The 18614-nt window shown below is 38.1% G+C and overlaps 3 protein-coding genes across 9 annotated transcripts; 1 reads left to right on the top strand and 2 right to left on the bottom strand.

The window, feature by feature from the left end:
• Positions 1-704: 704 nt before the first annotated feature.
• Positions 705-3907, top strand: ERp60 (disulfide-isomerase A3). The gene is made up of 5 exons (XM_011059442.2): positions 705-982; positions 1814-2045; positions 2120-2328; positions 2447-2563; positions 2635-3907. The coding sequence occupies exons 1-5, from the start codon at positions 837-839 to the stop codon at positions 3407-3409; spliced, it is 1479 nt and encodes a 492-aa protein (XP_011057744.1). The 5' UTR covers positions 705-836; the 3' UTR covers positions 3410-3907.
• Positions 3908-6142: 2235 nt separating this feature from the next.
• Rho1 (ras-like GTP-binding protein Rho1) lies at positions 6143-13018 on the bottom strand. Of its 4 annotated transcripts, none has more exons than XM_011059437.2 (5): positions 12330-12998; positions 10771-10974; positions 7466-7626; positions 6992-7375; positions 6143-6758 (listed from the first exon to the last, which is right to left on the bottom strand). In XM_011059437.2, the coding sequence occupies exons 2-5, from the start codon at positions 10793-10795 to the stop codon at positions 6720-6722; spliced, it is 609 nt and encodes a 202-aa protein (XP_011057739.1). In that variant the 5' UTR covers positions 10796-10974; positions 12330-12998; the 3' UTR covers positions 6143-6719. The 4 variants fall into 4 exon arrangements, with proteins under 4 accessions (XP_011057739.1, XP_011057741.1, XP_011057742.1 ...); XM_011059439.2 differs by lacking the exon at positions 12330-12998 and adding an exon at positions 11237-11430 and having other exon boundaries at positions 10771-10969; XM_011059440.2 differs by lacking the exon at positions 10771-10974 and having other exon boundaries at positions 12905-13018.
• A 2798-nt stretch (positions 13019-15816) lies between these two features.
• LOC105148009 (small glutamine-rich tetratricopeptide repeat-containing protein alpha) lies at positions 15817-18544 on the bottom strand. Of its 4 annotated transcripts, XM_087402560.1 has the most exons (5): positions 18407-18544; positions 17306-17649; positions 16774-17232; positions 16336-16448; positions 15817-16264 (listed from the first exon to the last, which is right to left on the bottom strand). In XM_087402560.1, exons 2-4 carry the CDS (start codon positions 17623-17625, stop codon positions 16337-16339), a joined length of 891 nt encoding a protein of 296 aa, XP_087258686.1. In that variant the 5' UTR covers positions 17626-17649; positions 18407-18544; the 3' UTR covers positions 15817-16264; position 16336. The 4 variants fall into 4 exon arrangements, with proteins under 4 accessions (XP_087258686.1, XP_011057736.1, XP_011057737.1 ...); XM_011059434.2 differs by having other exon boundaries at positions 15817-16448; positions 18407-18543; XM_011059435.2 differs by having other exon boundaries at positions 15817-16448; positions 18287-18421.
• Between the last annotated feature and the right edge of the window lie 70 nt (positions 18545-18614).

The raw sequence follows: 18614 nt of genomic DNA, 5'->3' as shown, positions 1-18614 counted from the left end.
TTAGCTTTTTCTGTGCATAACATACACATTGAATACTATTTAATTCAAAATTTTGAATGGGAAATGCAATTTTTCAATCCAATTGTATCCAATTAAATCTAATTAAATCTAATTAAATCCAAAAAAAGTATTCGCTATATATATATAAAATACGCATTCGGAAACGAGAATGAATTAAAATGGATAGAAAAAAATTTCAATCCATTTTAATCCATTCTCGTTTGTTCGAGAAAAACTGGGTATCGAGTAAAACTTTTTCGATTTTATAGTCTCAAATTTGTTCGAAAATTCTTTTTTGAAATTATTTAAATTTTCTAGGAATTTTCAGAAGTCAAAATTAAATATTTTGTCAATCTAATTAAAGAAACTGCAGTGTCTTTCGGGACAAGATTTTTATTTTGAATCGAGACTTATCTTATCTGTTTATAATCAGTTAAATAAGCATTGATCTGTCTAAGAATCAAAATCAAATCATTTGTAAAAACGTAGACGTTAAACTATCTTGTGATTTGTCTTGTAGGATAAGAAATCGCATAGCAGCATGATTTTTCGGACACCGGATATACCTGTGCATAAGTGATAAACCGACCAATCGGCGCGCAAGTGGCAAGCCGTTTAATTGGTACACGAGGCGGCAGGTTCGCCAATCGGCGCGCTAGCGGTACGCCAGCCAATCAGCGCGCGACAGCACCGCGCGGACCGCATCGCGTATCGCCAGCCACAGTACTTCCTGGAAGAGCCACGTCTACTACGACGGACGGACGGACGTGTAGGCGGCTGATACTGACAGACAATTCTTCCAACAATCAGTGATCACACGACCCACTACCGTGAGGATGTTGCGAAAGTGCCTGTTTGTCCTGCCGTTGCTGTTGCTCGGTGCCTTCGCCGACGAGAAAGATGTCCTGGAACTCACCGATGAGACCTTTGAGAGCGAGCTCGAGCGTCACGAGAACACGCTCGTCATGTTTTACGCACCATGGTGAGAGAGACTTCTTCATCAGATCTGTCAGATCTGTCTTTTCTGGCCGCGTTGTATCGACGCCTTTTTCTCGCATTTACGAACTATCGAAACTCCTACATTCGCAATAAAACGAAATATTCGCAAAGAAGAATAGAGAGAAAAATTGCGGATAGCTAGGATTAGGGAAAAACGTCAGCATTCGTCATTAATCAAGTAGAAAAATCGTTTGAGAAGCTCTTTATGGTGTATTAATCTGTATTACGTTGTAATACAGAGTCTTTGTTGACGATAAGATTCGTATCTTCTATCGAAAGATATATTTTTTGCGCGTTTAATTGATGCGCAAAACGCCGGCATACGGCATTATTCAATTTGATGACGTATCCAAATTTCTGAATATCTCCAAAATCTGACGAATGTCGTGAACAGTTATCTTTATTTATCTCATAATAAAGATATTAAAATAGCTAGTTTTTCACTGTGTGAATCATATATTTTTTCTATTTCAATTTTCAATTTTTTGTTTTTTTTTTATATTTTTTGCTGGTTGTTCCATCTTTTTCTTTTTCTAGTTTTTACATTATTTTGTTCAAAAGGATATAATAAACTAAAAAAGATGTTATTTGCCTTAAAATTAAAACTTATTTTGAACGCAAATAAAAAAAATAGCAAAAAGTAGTTCTAATACTTTTTTTTTAGAGATTATAACTTTATGTAAAACAATAGTTATTGAATATTCGTCCAGAAATAGAGTTTATTACTAAAATTAGCTTGTCACCATGTTATTAATTATTGTTATTAATTCTTAAGTGGAAGTTAATTATAGAATGTGTTATTTCATTGCCACAGGTGTGGGCATTGTAAACGTTTGAAGCCAGAGTATGCAAAAGCAGCTGAGCTGCTTATAGGTAGTGAGCCACCAATTACGCTCGCCAAGGTCGACTGTACAGAGGCCGGAAAGGAAACTTGCAACAAGTTCTCTGTCAACGGTTACCCGACACTCAAAATCTTTGAGCGTAATGAGGTCAGGTCTGACTATAATGGTCCTAGAGAAGCAGCCGGCATTGTTAAGTACATGAAGGTAATATCTCATACCTTTTATTTAGTTATGGAAATCCAATTGTACAATTTTCTTACCTATGATTATCATTTCAGTCTCAAGTGGGGCCAGCATCTCAAGAGCTAACTAGCGAAAAGGCCCACAAGACGTTCCTAGAAACTGACGAAGTTGTTGTGATAGGTTATTTCGAAAAGGATGATTCACCATTGTCTGCGGCACATCATACTGTTTCCAAGAAGCTCAGAGAAAAAGTAAAATTCGCTCACACATCGGCGAAGGAAGTTTTGGACAAAGTATCTCACAAGTATGTGTTTCAAGAATTATAGAGATAATTTTTTCTGTTCGTTTGTACAAAGAAAGTAATTGTTCGAGAAATGAAATATATTTTATATATTTTATAACTAAAATACTCCTTTTTTCAGGAATGCAATTGTTCTTTACCGACCAAAAATACTCCAGAACAAGTTCGAAGATAACAACATTGTATACAAAGGCAGCGATTCTATTAGTGACGTGAATGAATTCGTTACCAAGAACTAGTAAGTTTCATCTTCTTATCGAAACTTTTAGATAATCTTGGAATTACTTTTTAACGCCGACTTTGTTACAGCTACGGTATCGCTGGTGTACGCACTCGCGATAATGCGCAGGACTTCAAGAATCCTCTGGTAATTGCCTACTACAATGTGGATTACGTGAAGAACGCCAAAGGTACGAACTACTGGCGCAACAGGATCCTCAAGGTCGCTAAGGACTTCCCCGCGTACTCCTTCGCTATATCTTCTAAGGATGACTTCCAGCACGAGCTGAACGACTTTGGCATCGACTACGCAAAGGGTGATAAACCAGTCATTCTAGCACGAGATGATAAGAATCAGAAATTTGTTCTCAAAGACGAGTTCTCCGTGGACACGTTCGAGGCGTTCCTGAAGGATCTGCAGGCCGGTGCTTTGGAACCGTATCTCAAATCCGAGCCGATTCCAGATAGCAATACGGGTAACGTGAAGGTCGGGGTTGCCAAGAACTTTGACGAAGTCGTTGTCAATAACGGCAAAGATACACTAATCGAATTTTACGCGCCTTGGTGTGGCCACTGTAAGAAACTGGCACCAGTATTTGACGAGTTGGGTGATAAATTGGTGGACGAGGATATTGAGATCGTCAAATTCGACGCCACAGCGAATGACGTACCAGCGCCATACGAAGTACGCGGTTTCCCGACGCTCTACTGGGCGCCTAAGGATGCTAAGGACAATCCAGTCAGATATGAGGGCGGTCGCGAGCTTGATGACTTCATCAAGTATATTGCCAAGCACTCTACCGACGAGCTCAAGGGCTACGATCGCAAGGGCAAGGCGTTAAAACCTAGAACTGACGAACTATAAGACATTAACTGATGTAAACGATCACAAAGTTCGTTTACATTTTTTAATGCATTAATCTACGAAGCGATCCGTGAGTTTTTCTCACGTAATACACAAAGCAACTCTAATACATTCAAGAACAAGCAAATGTGTATAAACAGAAATAACACTTAGAGTGCAGATATCATGGATTTTCCGCGAGACGTTTTGCAATAAGTGAAAAATGGATGTTCGAATGGGGGTGGGGTGGGGGGAGTGTCTCTAGCATATAGAATTGTCTACATATACTAATTGTATACTTTATAACGATTGTATAATGACGTGATAAAGCGCGCAGAACCGATTTGAAATTTTTTTTCGCAACATGCTTTCCCAAGATGTTTGGCGAATTATAAAGTTATACAGAAAGCAACACTCCATTCCAATATCACGTATTTCGACTACGCTAAGTTAAGAGATAATGCAGCGATTTTTGTTTATATATGAAAGAGCCAAAATAAATTGTTTTATAAGAAAAAACCGTCAAGATTTTTATTCTTTTTCCTGAAGCCAATTATAAGTTATCATCTATGATGTACATACGAACTAGTATCATGTTAAAATAAAAAAAAGATACGCAAATAAAATTTTCTCGCTTTAACGGGTATCATCTAGCAGTAGAGCCGATTATATACGTCATAAGAAATGTTTATTGTTAGTTACAATTTGTTATCATAGCGTTCGTAGGTTAATCGTACAGTCTTACATACAAAAGCTTAATTAGTAGTTTTGCAGAAAAAGGGTGTGAGCCGATAGAAAGATTTCGGAAGTCAAAATCAATGATCCCTTTTCCTTTTTCCTGATTCATAAAAATCGGATTTAGTATTTCTCACACACACACACATCGGAAAAAAACTGCCGATACTTCTCTCATTTCTTGGGTTTTTCTTCTCGTACAAATCAGTTAAACACGAGTCTCAAAATATCTCTATTTATGAAAAAGATTAGCTTACGACGATCATATAAGATCGCCTTTTATTGATAAGGTAATCTTGAGATTTACGGAGCCTTTTAAGAAAAAGTACTCGCGTGTCTGTATGTGTGTGTATATGTATTTGTGCGAACGTAGGAGATGCATGCATATCTTTTCTTCTCTTAGTGTTAGCTCGTCAAAAAGAACGGCTCGCTCACATTGAACACGCGTTGATCAATTTCATGTGACAATATTAAAAGATCTTAGACGATCAAGCCTATTCTCGTTAATTTTTATTTATTGCTCTCTTTCTCTGCCATGCGACGGAAGTATATGAAGTGTGGTGTGTAAATGTGTGTATGTGTGTGTGCTCTGGAAAAACGGTGTTTGAATCTTGACGCGCGTATGTTTATCGTGATACGCGAAAATATGGTAGAGTTTATATCATATATGTATATACACAATATCTCGGGTGCGTAATTGATACAATATACGTATGTACGTGTATATAGATGTGTGTATATAATTTTATATATATATATATATAAATTATATATGTATATATAATTATATATATATATATAAAATTATATATATATATATGTGTGTGTGTGTATACACACATCTATATACCACGAAACTCAATATAAAAGAACACTTTCGAGCTTCGCAGCGACGCGCGACCTGTAGAGTGGAGCGTGTATTTGACACGTATTTCCCAAAGCACTCATTAACTCGGGCAAACTTAATCGCTTAATATACATATCTCCCGTCATTTCATCTCTCTTTTTCACTTTCTTTCTCCGCCTTCCTTCCTTTTCTTTGCTTTCTACGAATCCGTCGTGCGCGCGTTTGCTCGTGGCAGAAGTATCTTAAGTAAGTGTCGCTAAGCTTCTTTTTCCTTCGGATGTCTTGGAGAAGTTCCGTAAAAGCGTACTGTGTAACAAGATCTACTATTCGCTAAGAGAAACGAGGAGAGAACTTAGTGAACACAATTCCGCAGTCGAGCTCATTGAATTAACGGCCGAGAGAGGCATCGCGTTACGCGGCCGTTAATTCAACATCACCTTTGTAAGAGACAATTTTTTCATTACAATAATCTTACAGATTAGACGGATCTATAGAAGACGAGTGTAGCATCATCCTTTCTCTTTTCATCTCGGCGTAAACGACAGCACAAGCGAAATGGGAAGAGCTCAAATGGTGAAACAAATAGGTCGAACATTGGTGTGAATTTTGCGAAGCAGCTCGGCTCTACAATTGTGGCACACAAAATCAAAGCGAGATATATACGGCGTCGCTGTACGCGACCGATAATCTCCGAGTTTAGTATATCATACGCTAAAGATATCGATGGCGTATGTATGTGTATAAAAAAGCGCAAACCGCAAGTCCAGTCACGGCTTGGTCAGACACAAAGAACGCGTTCCCCGAATACATAAATATAAATGTAGTCGCTGTTATAATCTCTGTTACGTTAGTGTCATCGTACAATAATTATAAGGTAATAATAATAATAAAATATAATAATACACACATTTAATCTAATTGGTATCTTAAAAATCCAGTGATCTGTTGATCTATCTATGCGCGTTTATAATATAATAAATGTCCGTTTACTTTCTTTTCACCATTCAAGAGTCGCAAAAATGTGACGATTTTTAATAAAAAAGCAAGATGCAAGATTTAAAGTTCTCTCGAATTGTTTCTCTGAGTCTTATTACTCTTTGACTGTATTTCGCATGTTTTGCGTATTCAATATTTTGATATTCTAATTTATTATTGATATTCTATCTCAAAAATTTTTCTTTCATTTTGTTTATTACCAAAATAAAGAGACATTACGATTAAAAAACAAAGATGTAGAATGGATATAATAATAATAATATTAATTATATTAATAAAGAGATAGTAATAATAATAGTAATAATTACTACAATGATAAAGATAATTCTGTACCGTAAAATGTAAATAGTTGTTGGTATGACAATCATTTTTTTGTTTTAATCATTTAAACTCGAAGCACAATTACTGTTAAACATTACACAATCAATAGTCATTACAATGTACATTATAGTTTTCCGTAAGATTATAAGTATACTTGTATTGAATTTACTTAGTATTTCTCGAGTCCTTTCAGTTTCATTGACAGTTTATAACATTAGGTATATATGTATTTGTCGACGCGGTTGCACCTTCTTTTTTGTTTTACTAATTTTTTGCTGCTGTAGACTTGTTTTATTATGTAAAATAATTAAAGGTAAGATGTTATATCATGGTTTCCGCTGGGGATCTGCAGTATTACGACTAGCTTCTTTACAGCTAGTTCCGCAATTCCATAATTTTGCCTGTAACCATGGGCTCACTTGTCACAACATCTTAAAGAAGCCTACATCTTCCCCTCTTCTTCTTCTTTACCTAAGATTTAAAAATATTTGCATTAGTGTTTGCATACATTTATATGTATTAACAACGATAAATATTAAGCAATGTCGTAATATATATATATATATATATATATATAGCTGAATATTTCTTGAAATTTGAATGTATCTTTTCATATTAACTCCCAACTTAGCGATCTAATTTTCTCATTTTTTTTTTTAATAGTTTATTATAGTTTACTATTAGAATAGATAATTGAGACATACTTGTAATGCAGCTCGAGTTGCCGTTTCGAAAACTTCCCTTACACCTTCCTTGCTTTTGGCAGAACACTCAAGGTAGGCGAAAGCATTGATTTTCTCCGCCATGGCCCTACCCTCCTCAGGCTTAACTGGCTCTTGTTTCATCTTGCCAAGTTCCTTGATGGTGTTAGGATCATTGCGCAAGTCTTTTTTGTTTCCAACAAGGATAATGGGCACGTTTGGGCAGAAGTGCTTCACCTCTGGTGTCCACTTCTCGGGAATGTTCTCCAAGGAATCGGGACTATCGATGGAGAAGCACATTAGGATAACATCCGTGTCCGGATACGACAACGGACGCAACCTGTCGTAATCTTCTTGTCCAGCTGTGTCCCAAAGAGCCAGTTCCACCTGTTTGGAAGAAGCGAAAAGGTCATTAAAAGAGGAATTTTAGCAGATCTTTTGACGAAGGTAATAAGGAAATTTTAAAACGAGACGCACCTGTTTGCCATCCACCTCGATATCGGCGACATAGTTCTCGAATACTGTGGGTACATACACCTCAGGAAACTGGTCTTTGCTGAACACTATTAGAAGACATGTTTTACCACAAGCACCGTCGCCTACAATAACCAACTTCTTTCTAATGGCTGCCATGAATCCTAAAATACAAAAGAGTATACGTGGTATGTATAGTGGTAGTGAAATAGAAAAATCATCACGATGATTATGTATAGTTTGACACTGCTCATTTAGAACATCTATCACTTCAGAAATGAATAAGAATATTGATTGATACGAAAAGCGGAATGTGGTATAGTACATTTATTACAAGTTAGTGATAACTTTCACAATTGCGATCAAATGATACCAAAATCCTAATGTGCTAAAATCGTCAAATCTTCTCTATTATATGTAATATTATTGTATATAGAATGTACATATTTACATACATATAAAAAAGAACTTGACAATATATGTAGATTAATTTTATCTTAAACGACTAATTCGTTATTATCGATTTATCGATGTAGTTTTATCTGCATAAAGGGGGAGATAATACTGTGTGTCTCAAAATGAAATTCCGGGAAGTATCTTATATATTTTTATAATTGCCAAAAAATGGGCAATCCTCCATCAATAATAACTTTATTACTACTTTACAGATAGAATTCTTTTTTACAATTAATTTCGCAATCGTATTATGTTGAATGCGATAATGTTCGCTAGTTTTTATCGCGTTTCTCGCTAATTGTGACTCACTTTGTACGAAGTACACATATTTTCAAACTGTTTCCATCCTACGTATGAAGTAATCAGGCAGAATAGACTTTCTTACTAACATTATCTATACAACAAATAACCTTATGCTTATTAAGTGCAAAAGATAAACGTTAATAAATTACTCTGTAAATTTAATCTTTCAGACGTGTACTTTACGTGTCAACATATACAGTTTGAAATACCTTACAATCTAAAAGGTAATATCAAATTGATATCGATAAAGAATTTCAATCAACTAATTGCGATATACAGGAAGCTACCAGACTATTTAAATTAAAAGCATGCGGAGTGAAAGATTTGTGGCATACATATTACGGAATCATATTACGAAAAACAAAATATATCGAGAGATAGCAGGAGATAGCAGGAAAGAATTAAGAATTAGAGTCAGTGATTGATTACATTAGTAAACTTGCTTCCCTTATACAGCGTCAGTTACTTATTACAATTAGAGTGGAGCAGATCAAATATTTGTAATCGAAAGCGTGTAATACAAACACGAAAGGAGTGATAAGACTAAGAAGCATTCTTCAGAATAGAATTATTAGGTGTTGGAATTAATTCGTAGCGTTTTACAAGTGATGGGAAGTACTTTCATTAATGTATTTTTTAATGCTCATGTGAAATAAATAACATTCTTTCATTAAAAACGCTACGAATTAATTCCAACACCTAATAGGAAGAAGAAAATTAGGGTAAACCTTCGTGAGACTGTGTAACTCGCGTTATGTACACCTCTCGGAGCGTAATAATGTTTTAAAATAATGTCTCAAATCTCGCAAGCTATAATTTTGTTCTTTGCTTTTTTCTTCCTCGATTTTATCGCAGTCTCTTTACTTCACACAAGCCGATCATAGAAGACAATCTCTTCTTTTTCAGAGAATAAAAATGTCCTTTAGCTGCTTTACTATTTTACTTATGTTATCAATATTACTATTTACGAAGCAAGTGACAAGAGAGATATGTTCTAAAGTCTTGTAGTCTATTCGACCACGCTATGAAAAAGCGAGACCTACGAAAACTGAAGTCTTAAAGGATACTGACTGGGTCGTACACCTGATACTGATATCTAATAAAACATCGATTTGCTTGGCAATCCGATGCATAGGATCATGATTTCCGTTATGTTTTTAATCATTCTTTCAGCGTCTGTTTTAAGTGGACATTTTATATGTCAAATATAAAATAAAGGAAGCTGCGATATAAACGCATATATACCATACAACATATATTAATAAATGCATATATATTTTCATATATATAAATTTCATATATATATATATATATATATATATATATGTACACACACACATACATACACATTCTGCTTTATGTTAAAAATTGCATAAATCCGAGATCTTCCTTCATTATAGACAAAACTTGAAAGATACTCTATCTTAATTCTTTTCCTTCTGATGTTAAAAAGAAAGAAATGTATACATATGATATGTGTACACATATTCTATACGTATATAAATACATATGTTACGAGATTTTCAACAGGAGATTATCAGTGACCAAGTCATAACGATTCTTATGCCACCATATTCGACGACCAATGTACACATTTCAATTGAGATATATTACATTCGTTGTGGCTCTCTCTACATAAGGTAGGGTCTTCAATATTTTACATTCAGAAGAACAGCATGATATACGAAATGGAATATTTATAGTAATGCCTTATATTGATTGGTCCACACACAAGGGTTACATTTATTATACCAAGTTCTCCTCGATCAAAGACTATACCTTATGCAGTGAATTTATCAAGAGACTACATGCAAAGAAAAGAAGACATTGGTAAGATTACTAGCGGTTAGACATGCAATATCAAATGTTGTATATATTCATTAGAGAAGAACCATCCAACAAAACGTAAATCAAATCCAGTGGTGCACTGTATAAACGTGACAATACAGAATCCCAGAAGAATTCAAAAGGCCATCTCAACCGTTAAGGCTTCAATCGTTCAACGATCTGAAATATGATTACCTTATTACAAAAAAAAAGCGAACTAAAAGACTGATTCAAGAAGAAGTTATTAAATGATAGCAACAAAAGGAGAAAAAAGCTTAAATGCAAAAGTTTGGCCCCTCATGTCTTATCTCATCGTAATAATAAACTATGATGATATTCAGCAAGTTACACAAAAGCGAAAGCACATGAAATATTGTCTATGAGGTACAAGAGAGTCACAAGAATTTCTTCCTGCTGACAGAATGGTATCAGATATCGTCCCTTTTTCAGCCTCGAGAACGAAGCCGGCCGAGCGTTTCGCGCGACGGACGATCGCGTCCACGTCGATATCACGAATATTCTCGACACGCAGGAATGAGTCCTTTGTTTCGCAATTTACACACGTCGCTCACAACTTATCGGAAAGGGGGAGAGAGAGAGAGAGAGAGAGAGAAAAAGAGAAAGAGAGACAGTGTGTGTGTAACAGAAAAAGAGAAAAAAAAGTACATGCCGCTATATCAAACGAGTGTCGATAGAATATTGTACGTCAAGCTGGGACCAACCCTTTCGTGTATTTCTTCGAAACATAGAGTTCCACGAGGACGAGCACGCGATCGGCGTCAGAAGACATGCAGCAGTCACCTCTGATGACCCCTAAATCCAGTTGCCGAGCGCCTCTCCTACGAGGACGACAATATTGCTACCTCGGGAGGGGTGTGTGTATGTGTTCCTTTCAATCGCGCTTGTCACTCATTACACCCTCTGTGCTTGAAACAAAAGGAAGACGTACTCGCGGTTTTTGTAAAGATGAGAAGGTAGAATCATAGAGAAAGAGAGGAAACGTAGAGTTAAAAGGGACAGACCTCTCTGTCTAGATCTCCTTTCACACTTTTTCGCATCTAAACATCTTAAAGGAGAGTGAGAAGAGAAAGAGAGAAAGATAGATAGATAGACAGAATATTATAAAGTTTAAGAAAGTATGTCTAAAACGAACGAGACCTAAGGAGTGTATCTCTCGGCTAAACTAACCTATACTTTCCACCACGATGAGGACGGATAGCGAGCAACGGCCAAGGTCGCACTGTCGCGGAGACGAAAGAGAAAAGCGCGCGCGCGCGCGCGCGCGCGCGCGTAGGAAAGAGAGAGAAAAAGACGAGAAATTTCGTAGCGGATACTCAGGACGCCATCGATGACGCGAGTGCCTAGAAGACGCTAATGATGACGCGGGATTCTCGGGAGACGCCACCAACGTTCGAGATGTTCGACAGGTCCGCCCGTTCGCTCGCTCTATCTGCACTCACCTGCACTCGCTCGCGTATACGAGATGCTCGTACGCGCGCACTCGCGGCGACACGGAGAAAGGAGGCGAGGTGTAGAAAGTGCTGATCGAGAGTAACAGACCTCGGTAATTTAGGAGCGCGTTCCTTTTAGCCGTCGCGAATTCTCTTCTCTTTCTCTCTCTCTCTCTTTCTCTTTCTCTCTCCTTTCCTCTTCACCGCGATCGCGAAAATCCTCCCCGAGGACTTTACGCGGATGAGAAAGCGGAGCGCGGTGCGAGAGCGGAATCGAGAATGGCACGTAGGGATTCCGGGATCTCCCCGGACGATGCTGGGCACGTTCGCGGCGCAATCGCGTCACGTCAGAAGCGCGCACGTACCTCAGAATTTGTTTACGCGGGGGCGGGGGAGGTGGAGGGAGAAGAAATGTCGTCGTCGGGCAATATCCGGCACGATCAAGACGGCTGTCACGAAGGCGAGACGGTCAGCCGATCGTAGATCAGCCGCACAATTACGATTTTGGCATAGGGGCGGAGAGAGGGGGGGGGGGGGGAGAGAGGGAGGGCCGGTCGAGAGGCGAAATGATAAAAGCACAAGGTGTCTGTTCCTTTTAACTGCACTCACACGGTTTTCCTTTTCTGGAAGAACTCGCATCACTCGCGAGAACTCGGGGGAAAAGAAGAAAAGGGAAGCGACAGACACGAGAGTGCGTGGCGTAACAGGATACACACGGAACAATAGTCGCGGCAATAGAAAAAGAGAGAGAGAGAGAGAGAGAGAGAGAGAGAGAGAGAGAGAGAGAGAGAGAGAGAGAGAGAGAGAGAGCGAAATAGGCGTTTACTTACTGGACTAAACGGCCACGTAGTGTCAGGTAGAGCCCGAGAACATTCCAAGAGTTCCGTCGCACGGATTTACTTGCTCGGCTCCGCGGCAGTGGTGGCGGCGGCGGTGACGGCGACGACCAAGATAACGATGACGACGTGGATGTAGACTAAGCACGAATCGCAAGCGCACGATCGAACGCGGAATCGAACTTGCGCGTTGAATCGAGACACCCGTGTTCGAACTTAGAGCGCGCTTCGCCGTGCGGTGATACCAAGCGGACAAGATTCGCGACGCATGGCACTCCCTCGAGAGCTCCTGGCGCGACTCGCTCTCTCTCTTTCTCTCTCTTTCTCTCCCCCCGTCTACTTATCCCCGTCTCTCGCTCTCTCCCTCTCTTTCTTTCTTCCTCACTCGCTCACGGAGGAGGAGGAGGCTCCTTTTTTCCCTTTTTTTAGCACCGTATTCGAGAAGTCCGATGTCCCAGTGGGATCTCCAACGCGCCTGGAAAACGCTCGCGACGTCCGCACACACGACGCACCACGCACCCTCTCACCACTCCGGTCGGCGTTAATTTAAGATATATTTGCGTATTTACCTGAAATCTTGTGACAGAAAATCAAGAAAATGGCTGCCCTCGATGGCCACACCTCAATCTGTTGAGTGTACGGCGAATGGCCGCGGTGGTGGGGCTGAGCGGCGACGGCGGCAACTTCAGCTCGTCTCAGGGACGTGCCAAACGTCACTGTACTTAAGGGCGATTGTCGTTTCGCGAAACCGGGTCAATGATTTTAAATTTATTAGGGTAAACGAACATTGATTTCGCGCGATGCAATACTATTTTTTAATATGTTTTTATTATTCTTAACATGTCTTGTGACGTGACGTTTTCGATAAATCGAAAATAAAGATTAATTAATTGATTATAATTATATGACTTTTTCCAACGAAATGATTCTTATAAGCATATTTAATAACAATAAATTACATTTGCATGGACAGATATTAAAATAATTACTCAATTCCAACACATTATCTACATCTTATCTGTAATCTATATGTTGCACTTCCTGCACTAAAAAATTAAAAGGATAAAACATACAATGAAAGAAATACTAAGAACAAAAATAAATATTAAATATTAAAAATAAAAAATTAGAAATAGAGCTTAAATGATTAAATAAATGAAAACAAATAAGATATAAAGATACATAAATGTCTTATCTATTGTGCATTATATTTAACTTCTATTTCTAATTTCTTTATTTCTATTTAATATTTATCCTGTTCCTAATATTTTTTCTATTGTGAGCGGTGCCTAAATAATATGGAGAAAAAAAAGGAACGAGGATAGAAAAATCTGAAGATGCAAAAGAACCTGTATTTGGTGGCATATATTTCCACCGATTGTTTGCGAATTCCAATTGATTTTCACGAGAATCAATTATTGATCGTAAAAACCGCGGCGGGATTCACTTGGAAATTCGCCGCCGCTTTCGGGGCCTCGTGGCGCCCGCCACTCACGACACCTCGCTCCAGCCCTGTTTCCGAAACCGGCGAATCACGTGTTACCGGCGCGCACCGCGCACGTCACGGACCTGTGGAAGGAACGTTGCGCACACTTCACGCTTCTCGCTTCGTACCGCCACTTGTAGGTGGATGACGGAAAGGGTTGGAAAATATGTAAATAAGCGGCTGTCCTTCCACCGTGTCGTTGCATTTGCGGCCATTTACTGTCGTAATCACGTTTTGTTGCGACACGTAATGTGAAATTTGTCAAAATTTAGATAAATGAAAATGCTCGAAGTATTTCTTGAATCTACATTTCTCTTTGCGTTTTAAAACCGTTCGAATTAAAGATATTGCGACGGAAACATCAGAAAAATATGTAGTTGCATACATTTTTAGTAAAGAATAAAAATTAGTTATTCGATATAAAAAAAAGATATAGTTTTCAAATATTATAGAAAGTAATCTTTCGAAATTTTTTATCGTTACAAGAGAGAAAAATTAGAAACCTATTTAATAATTACATCATAATCGCGAAGGATTAATACACAAGAAATTTACGTATCTACACTTTTCCAATTGTGCAGATTTTTTTTTCTTAAGCAACGAATCAATTTCACGCTGATGCGTGAGAGGTGCGTGCGTGCACGTAGTATGTCATTTTAACCGGCTTATCAGTCGGATAAAATAAATGCCGGCATCAAGAATCCCCCCCCCCCCAATTGCCTGCGAAATGAAATGGTTTCGAGCGTTATACTTCCTATCCCTCTCCTTTCTTTTACGGAGGAATTCAAGGACGCGAAGACGGGATTTCTCGGTGATGACGTTTGAAGAAGTAAAGATTCGAATTAATGAGTAATTCGGAATTCTTCATATACGGAGAGCTTCATACATAGTTCCGATTCTTTTTTTTTTCAATAAGTAGCTCTTTACAGCGCTTTATTCGCGAACGGACTTTGACAATCAGCTGATCCGAAAGAAAATCTATGAGTTATCCGCTTCTAATCACGGATCAACGCTTGTGCGTTCTCTTATCAATAAACAATCATAACCGACATATATCGTCTGCGCGTGCGTATTTGTAAAAGTGTATGTGCGCGGATGTAGGTAATACGCGCGCGCGCGTAGTGGCCAAATAAGAATGATGTCATCGCGTGACGCACGTGGAATTGGCCGGCGCTCATGCTCAGCCGGCCCGAACCCGTGGAATATGAGGAATACGGCCGTGAAACCTACGTATGTACGCGCATCTCATCCGAAGAAATCGTATCCGTTGATTATCAACGCGTTGCGAACGCTCATCTTACAAAAATACCGCTGATAAGCTACGCTTCTTTGACCGCGATATATTGCGCGTGCAGCTTCCTTTCTTCTTACGGATAGAAAGCGCATCGCGCGAGTTACACTTGCATGCGTCTCTGTCTCTATCTAGTTCAGTTAACACATCGAAATCGCTTCCCCCTTCAAAAAAACAAAAAAAAATAAATAGAAAAGAAACAAGAGATGTAATCGGTTCTATCAAGGATTCTTTAGTAACTCACAGCACAAGTCAAAGACGAGTGTGTTTGTCGGAAACTTTTTATTTGTTTGTAATTTTGATTTTTTACTTTTTTGTTTTTTTTTCTCTAAATTGTCTATTAATATCTCACAATGAGTGAAAAATTTTTCAGTTGTCTAATTGGAAGAAATATGACGAAATAATAGAAAAGAAATCCGAATATTTTCTTCATGCTCGAATTTTTATTACAATTTGTTTGTTAGTATTAGCACGTTGTCATTATTTTCAATATGCTGCGTGCTAAGAAATTCGAGAAACGTGAGATTGTAAATCTGATAAAAAGTCTGCGGAAAAGTTTCCGTTTTGTGTTTAGTTCAAAGATTTCATCAACCAACAATCATGCATAATTCAATAATTACGCATTTATAAAACGTTGACAGAAAAGTTCAATTCATTTCATATATATGTATGTAATATGATATGAATAAAATATTAAACAATGATTTGCAATTCGGTCGGTATCATGAATTCGTATATATTTCGCGTCAATTAAACGTTCAGTTATTCAACCGAGACATTATGAACAGTTGTGTTATATAAATTCACGCGCAATTGTCATTCGTAATACAGTGCATGATCTAGAAATAATGCCCTGGATGATGCGGAAAATTGGGGTATCGCTCAATTATTATAGTCACTCAAATTATTGTGACATTAAAAAAACGTTTTGTTACGTTCAATCTGTAGCATGCTATAAAAAACTATACAATAGTTAAAGAGAAGATGAGAAGAAGAGAGAGGCCCGATGTTGCACCCGTAACGGCTAATCTATGAAATGAATTCTATGGTATGCGCGCATTATCGCGTAGATATATGATAGAATTATCATTGAAGCTGTAAATCTTGCCTCACGGCGTTCGTTAGAAAACGATACAATGTACTGATCTGTAACTACGAATGAGAAAAAAGTCAGCTATAATGTCCATAAAGTTCATGTTCATCTATCACACAACCAGCCGTACTTTAATTTTGTTGCGGTGGTTCCGGGTCATTCGGATTGCCGCCCATTTGCCGTCTCAGCGACTCGATCAACTCGGGGTTTGCGTTCTGCATTTGCTGCGCCAATTGTTGGCCTCTGAAATATTTATACGCATACAAAATCCACACAAGTCTCATCACTCATTTGCTACAAGGATACAACTCAAAAAATATTTTTTTCCAGAAAATAAGTTTAAATATTTTGAATATTCATTAAAATTTTATAATATTAATTTCAAAATGCAATTTTAATGTATAACTGATTTTAGAAAAATAAAAATTTTTTTTTCCTTACGTTTTCGTTTTTTTTTTTTGCAAGCAACTGGCAAATGACCTTTTTTTCAATTTTTTGAGTTGTATATCAATATAACATTATCTATCGAACTAAATGTCGAAATTTTATTCTATTCTATCAAACTTACGCCTCTATGAGTAATTCCATGCGACCACCCTCTTCCACGTTACCAGACATAAGATTACACATCATGTTCTGCATAGCTGGGTCGGATAACATCTGACGCGCCATATTCATTAAAGAAGGATTACTTAAAAGGGCGCTCAAGTCCATGCCGGGTAAATTAGGCAAAGACTGATTGACACCTAATTGGGCCAATTTCTCTTCTGCCAACTGCAAATTGTTTCGATAACTCTCGTTATCCGGTTCCATCGCTAAGGCTTTCTCATAACTCTCCTTAGCCTCTTTATGCCTCTCCAAACTTGAATATGCTAAACCTAACCGACCATATGCCTTGCTGTATGACGGATCAATAGAAAGCGCCGTGTTACAGTCTTTGATGGCTAAGGTGTGATTACCAAGTTTGCTATGAACGGCAGCTCTGTTACAATAATACACTGCATTGCGAGAATCTAATGTTATTGCCCTGTAAACGAATAAGCTTAAGTTAAAAAAAAAAACAATATTTACTTAAATTAATAAAGAAAAACTATGCATACTTTGTGTAATTGGCAAGTGCTTCATGATGCTTTTCTTGTTTCATAAGTGTATTGCCTTCGTTTTTCAATCTTTCTGCTTCAGCTTTTGCTTCCGGCGTAGCTTCTGGACCCAGAACTGGCGCGGCATTCTCCACTGCATTTTTATAAATTTGATACAGATTTACATTTGCGGGGGCATCAGAAGCTTGCACATTATAAGCACTCTCCAGACACTGGATTGCTACTTCCAAACTCTCTCGTGAATCAGCAGTTATATCGCCATCTTGCAATTGGTCTGTCAGAAACTTGACAATCGACGAGACTAGTCCCTTGACAGCCATCAGTACTCAGTGAAAAAAATGCTCCTGCAAAAACAACATCCAAGATGTGATATTCCATTATGCCATATATAATATTAAATTATTCTGCAATTAGTAAATAAAAAACAGTAAAGAAAATTAAAAGAAAAACAGCATTAAGGTACAAGAAAGACACGTCAAAGTATATATTTCTTTTAATGAAGCACTAATAATTAACAAAATTAAAACTGATTTCAGATCAAATTCTAATCGACTTAACCAGTAATTAACCTATCAAATAACATTTATATCTATATTATCTTATTAATAACAGAATTATTAATTTGTTGTTGTTTAACATATGGAAAAGGATTATAATACGGACAGCAAGTTACATAGTTGAAAACTATTCTCCTGTTTTAAGAAAACAGGATTTATTCTGCCAGCTAAGTTAATCACCAATTAAGTTTATCAGAATCCGGTCGAGGTCGCCGTGAACGTGGCAGACGATCAACTGTCGGATTGCGCTAATTCATTCTCGGTCAACATAACCAAAAAAAAAAAACAATATAACGACGAAGTATCGTTAAGCGCGCTCTCGAGGATCAAAGCGGGCACAGAAGGGCAAAGGGATTCTCTTCAAGGATTCGATTCTTGATATTTCGGGTCACCGATGCCCATAAATGTTTCTCACGCGTTTCACCTAAAACGGCCATCAAACCGCCGAGTCTCGTGGATGTCGACGTTCGTGACAGCTGATATGAATGAATGTACGTAGCGATCACAATTGAGCACGTCGCGGAGAAACGTGAGATAATCACACCTTTGTCTCGATCAACGGCCGAACCGGAGCCCGGAGCAGGAACGGAACACAGACGGAGGGGGGCCTCCACTCGCGCGCAAGTAGAGGTTCGAAGTTGTCTGTTGAAGTTGCCTACTTCACTTCGATGCGGTTTGCGCGCGCCTCGCGTACCAGCGGCGAACTTCAGTTGCTTGTGTGAAATGGTGTAAAGTTGGTACACGATTGGAGT

This window comes from Acromyrmex echinatior, chromosome 2 (assembly GCF_024713525.1).
Source record: "Acromyrmex echinatior isolate Ae372 chromosome 2, ASM2471352v2, whole genome shotgun sequence".
NCBI classification, from domain to species: domain Eukaryota; kingdom Metazoa; phylum Arthropoda; class Insecta; order Hymenoptera; family Formicidae; genus Acromyrmex; species Acromyrmex echinatior.
Note: the sequence above shows the minus strand (reverse complement) of the source record. Positions and strands in the feature narration are given on the sequence as shown.

Coding starts and splice junctions, on each gene's coding strand:
- LOC105148009 (XM_087402560.1), bottom strand. CDS start 17,625: ATGGCTGTCAAGGGACTAGTCTCGTCGATTGTCAAGTTTCTGACAGAC. Junction 17,233..17,305: donor GCACTTGCCAATTACACAAA/GTATGCATAGTT, acceptor ATTCGTTTACAG/GGCAATAACATTAGATTCTC. Junction 16,449..16,773: donor ATGGAATTACTCATAGAGGC/GTAAGTTTGATA, acceptor TAAATATTTCAG/AGGCCAACAATTGGCGCAGC.
- Rho1 (XM_011059437.2), bottom strand. CDS start 10,795: ATGTTTCGAAGAAATACACGAAAGG. Junction 7,376..7,465: donor TCGAGGTGGATGGCAAACAG/GTGCGTCTCGTT, acceptor TCTTCCAAACAG/GTGGAACTGGCTCTTTGGGA. Junction 6,759..6,991: donor CAACTCGAGCTGCATTACAA/GTATGTCTCAAT, acceptor TTTAAATCTTAG/GTAAAGAAGAAGAAGAGGGG.
- ERp60 (XM_011059442.2), top strand. CDS start 837: ATGTTGCGAAAGTGCCTGTTTGTCCTGCCGTTGCTGTTGCTCGGTGCC. Junction 2,046..2,119: donor GCATTGTTAAGTACATGAAG/GTAATATCTCAT, acceptor TTATCATTTCAG/TCTCAAGTGGGGCCAGCATC. Junction 2,329..2,446: donor TTGGACAAAGTATCTCACAA/GTATGTGTTTCA, acceptor TCCTTTTTTCAG/GAATGCAATTGTTCTTTACC.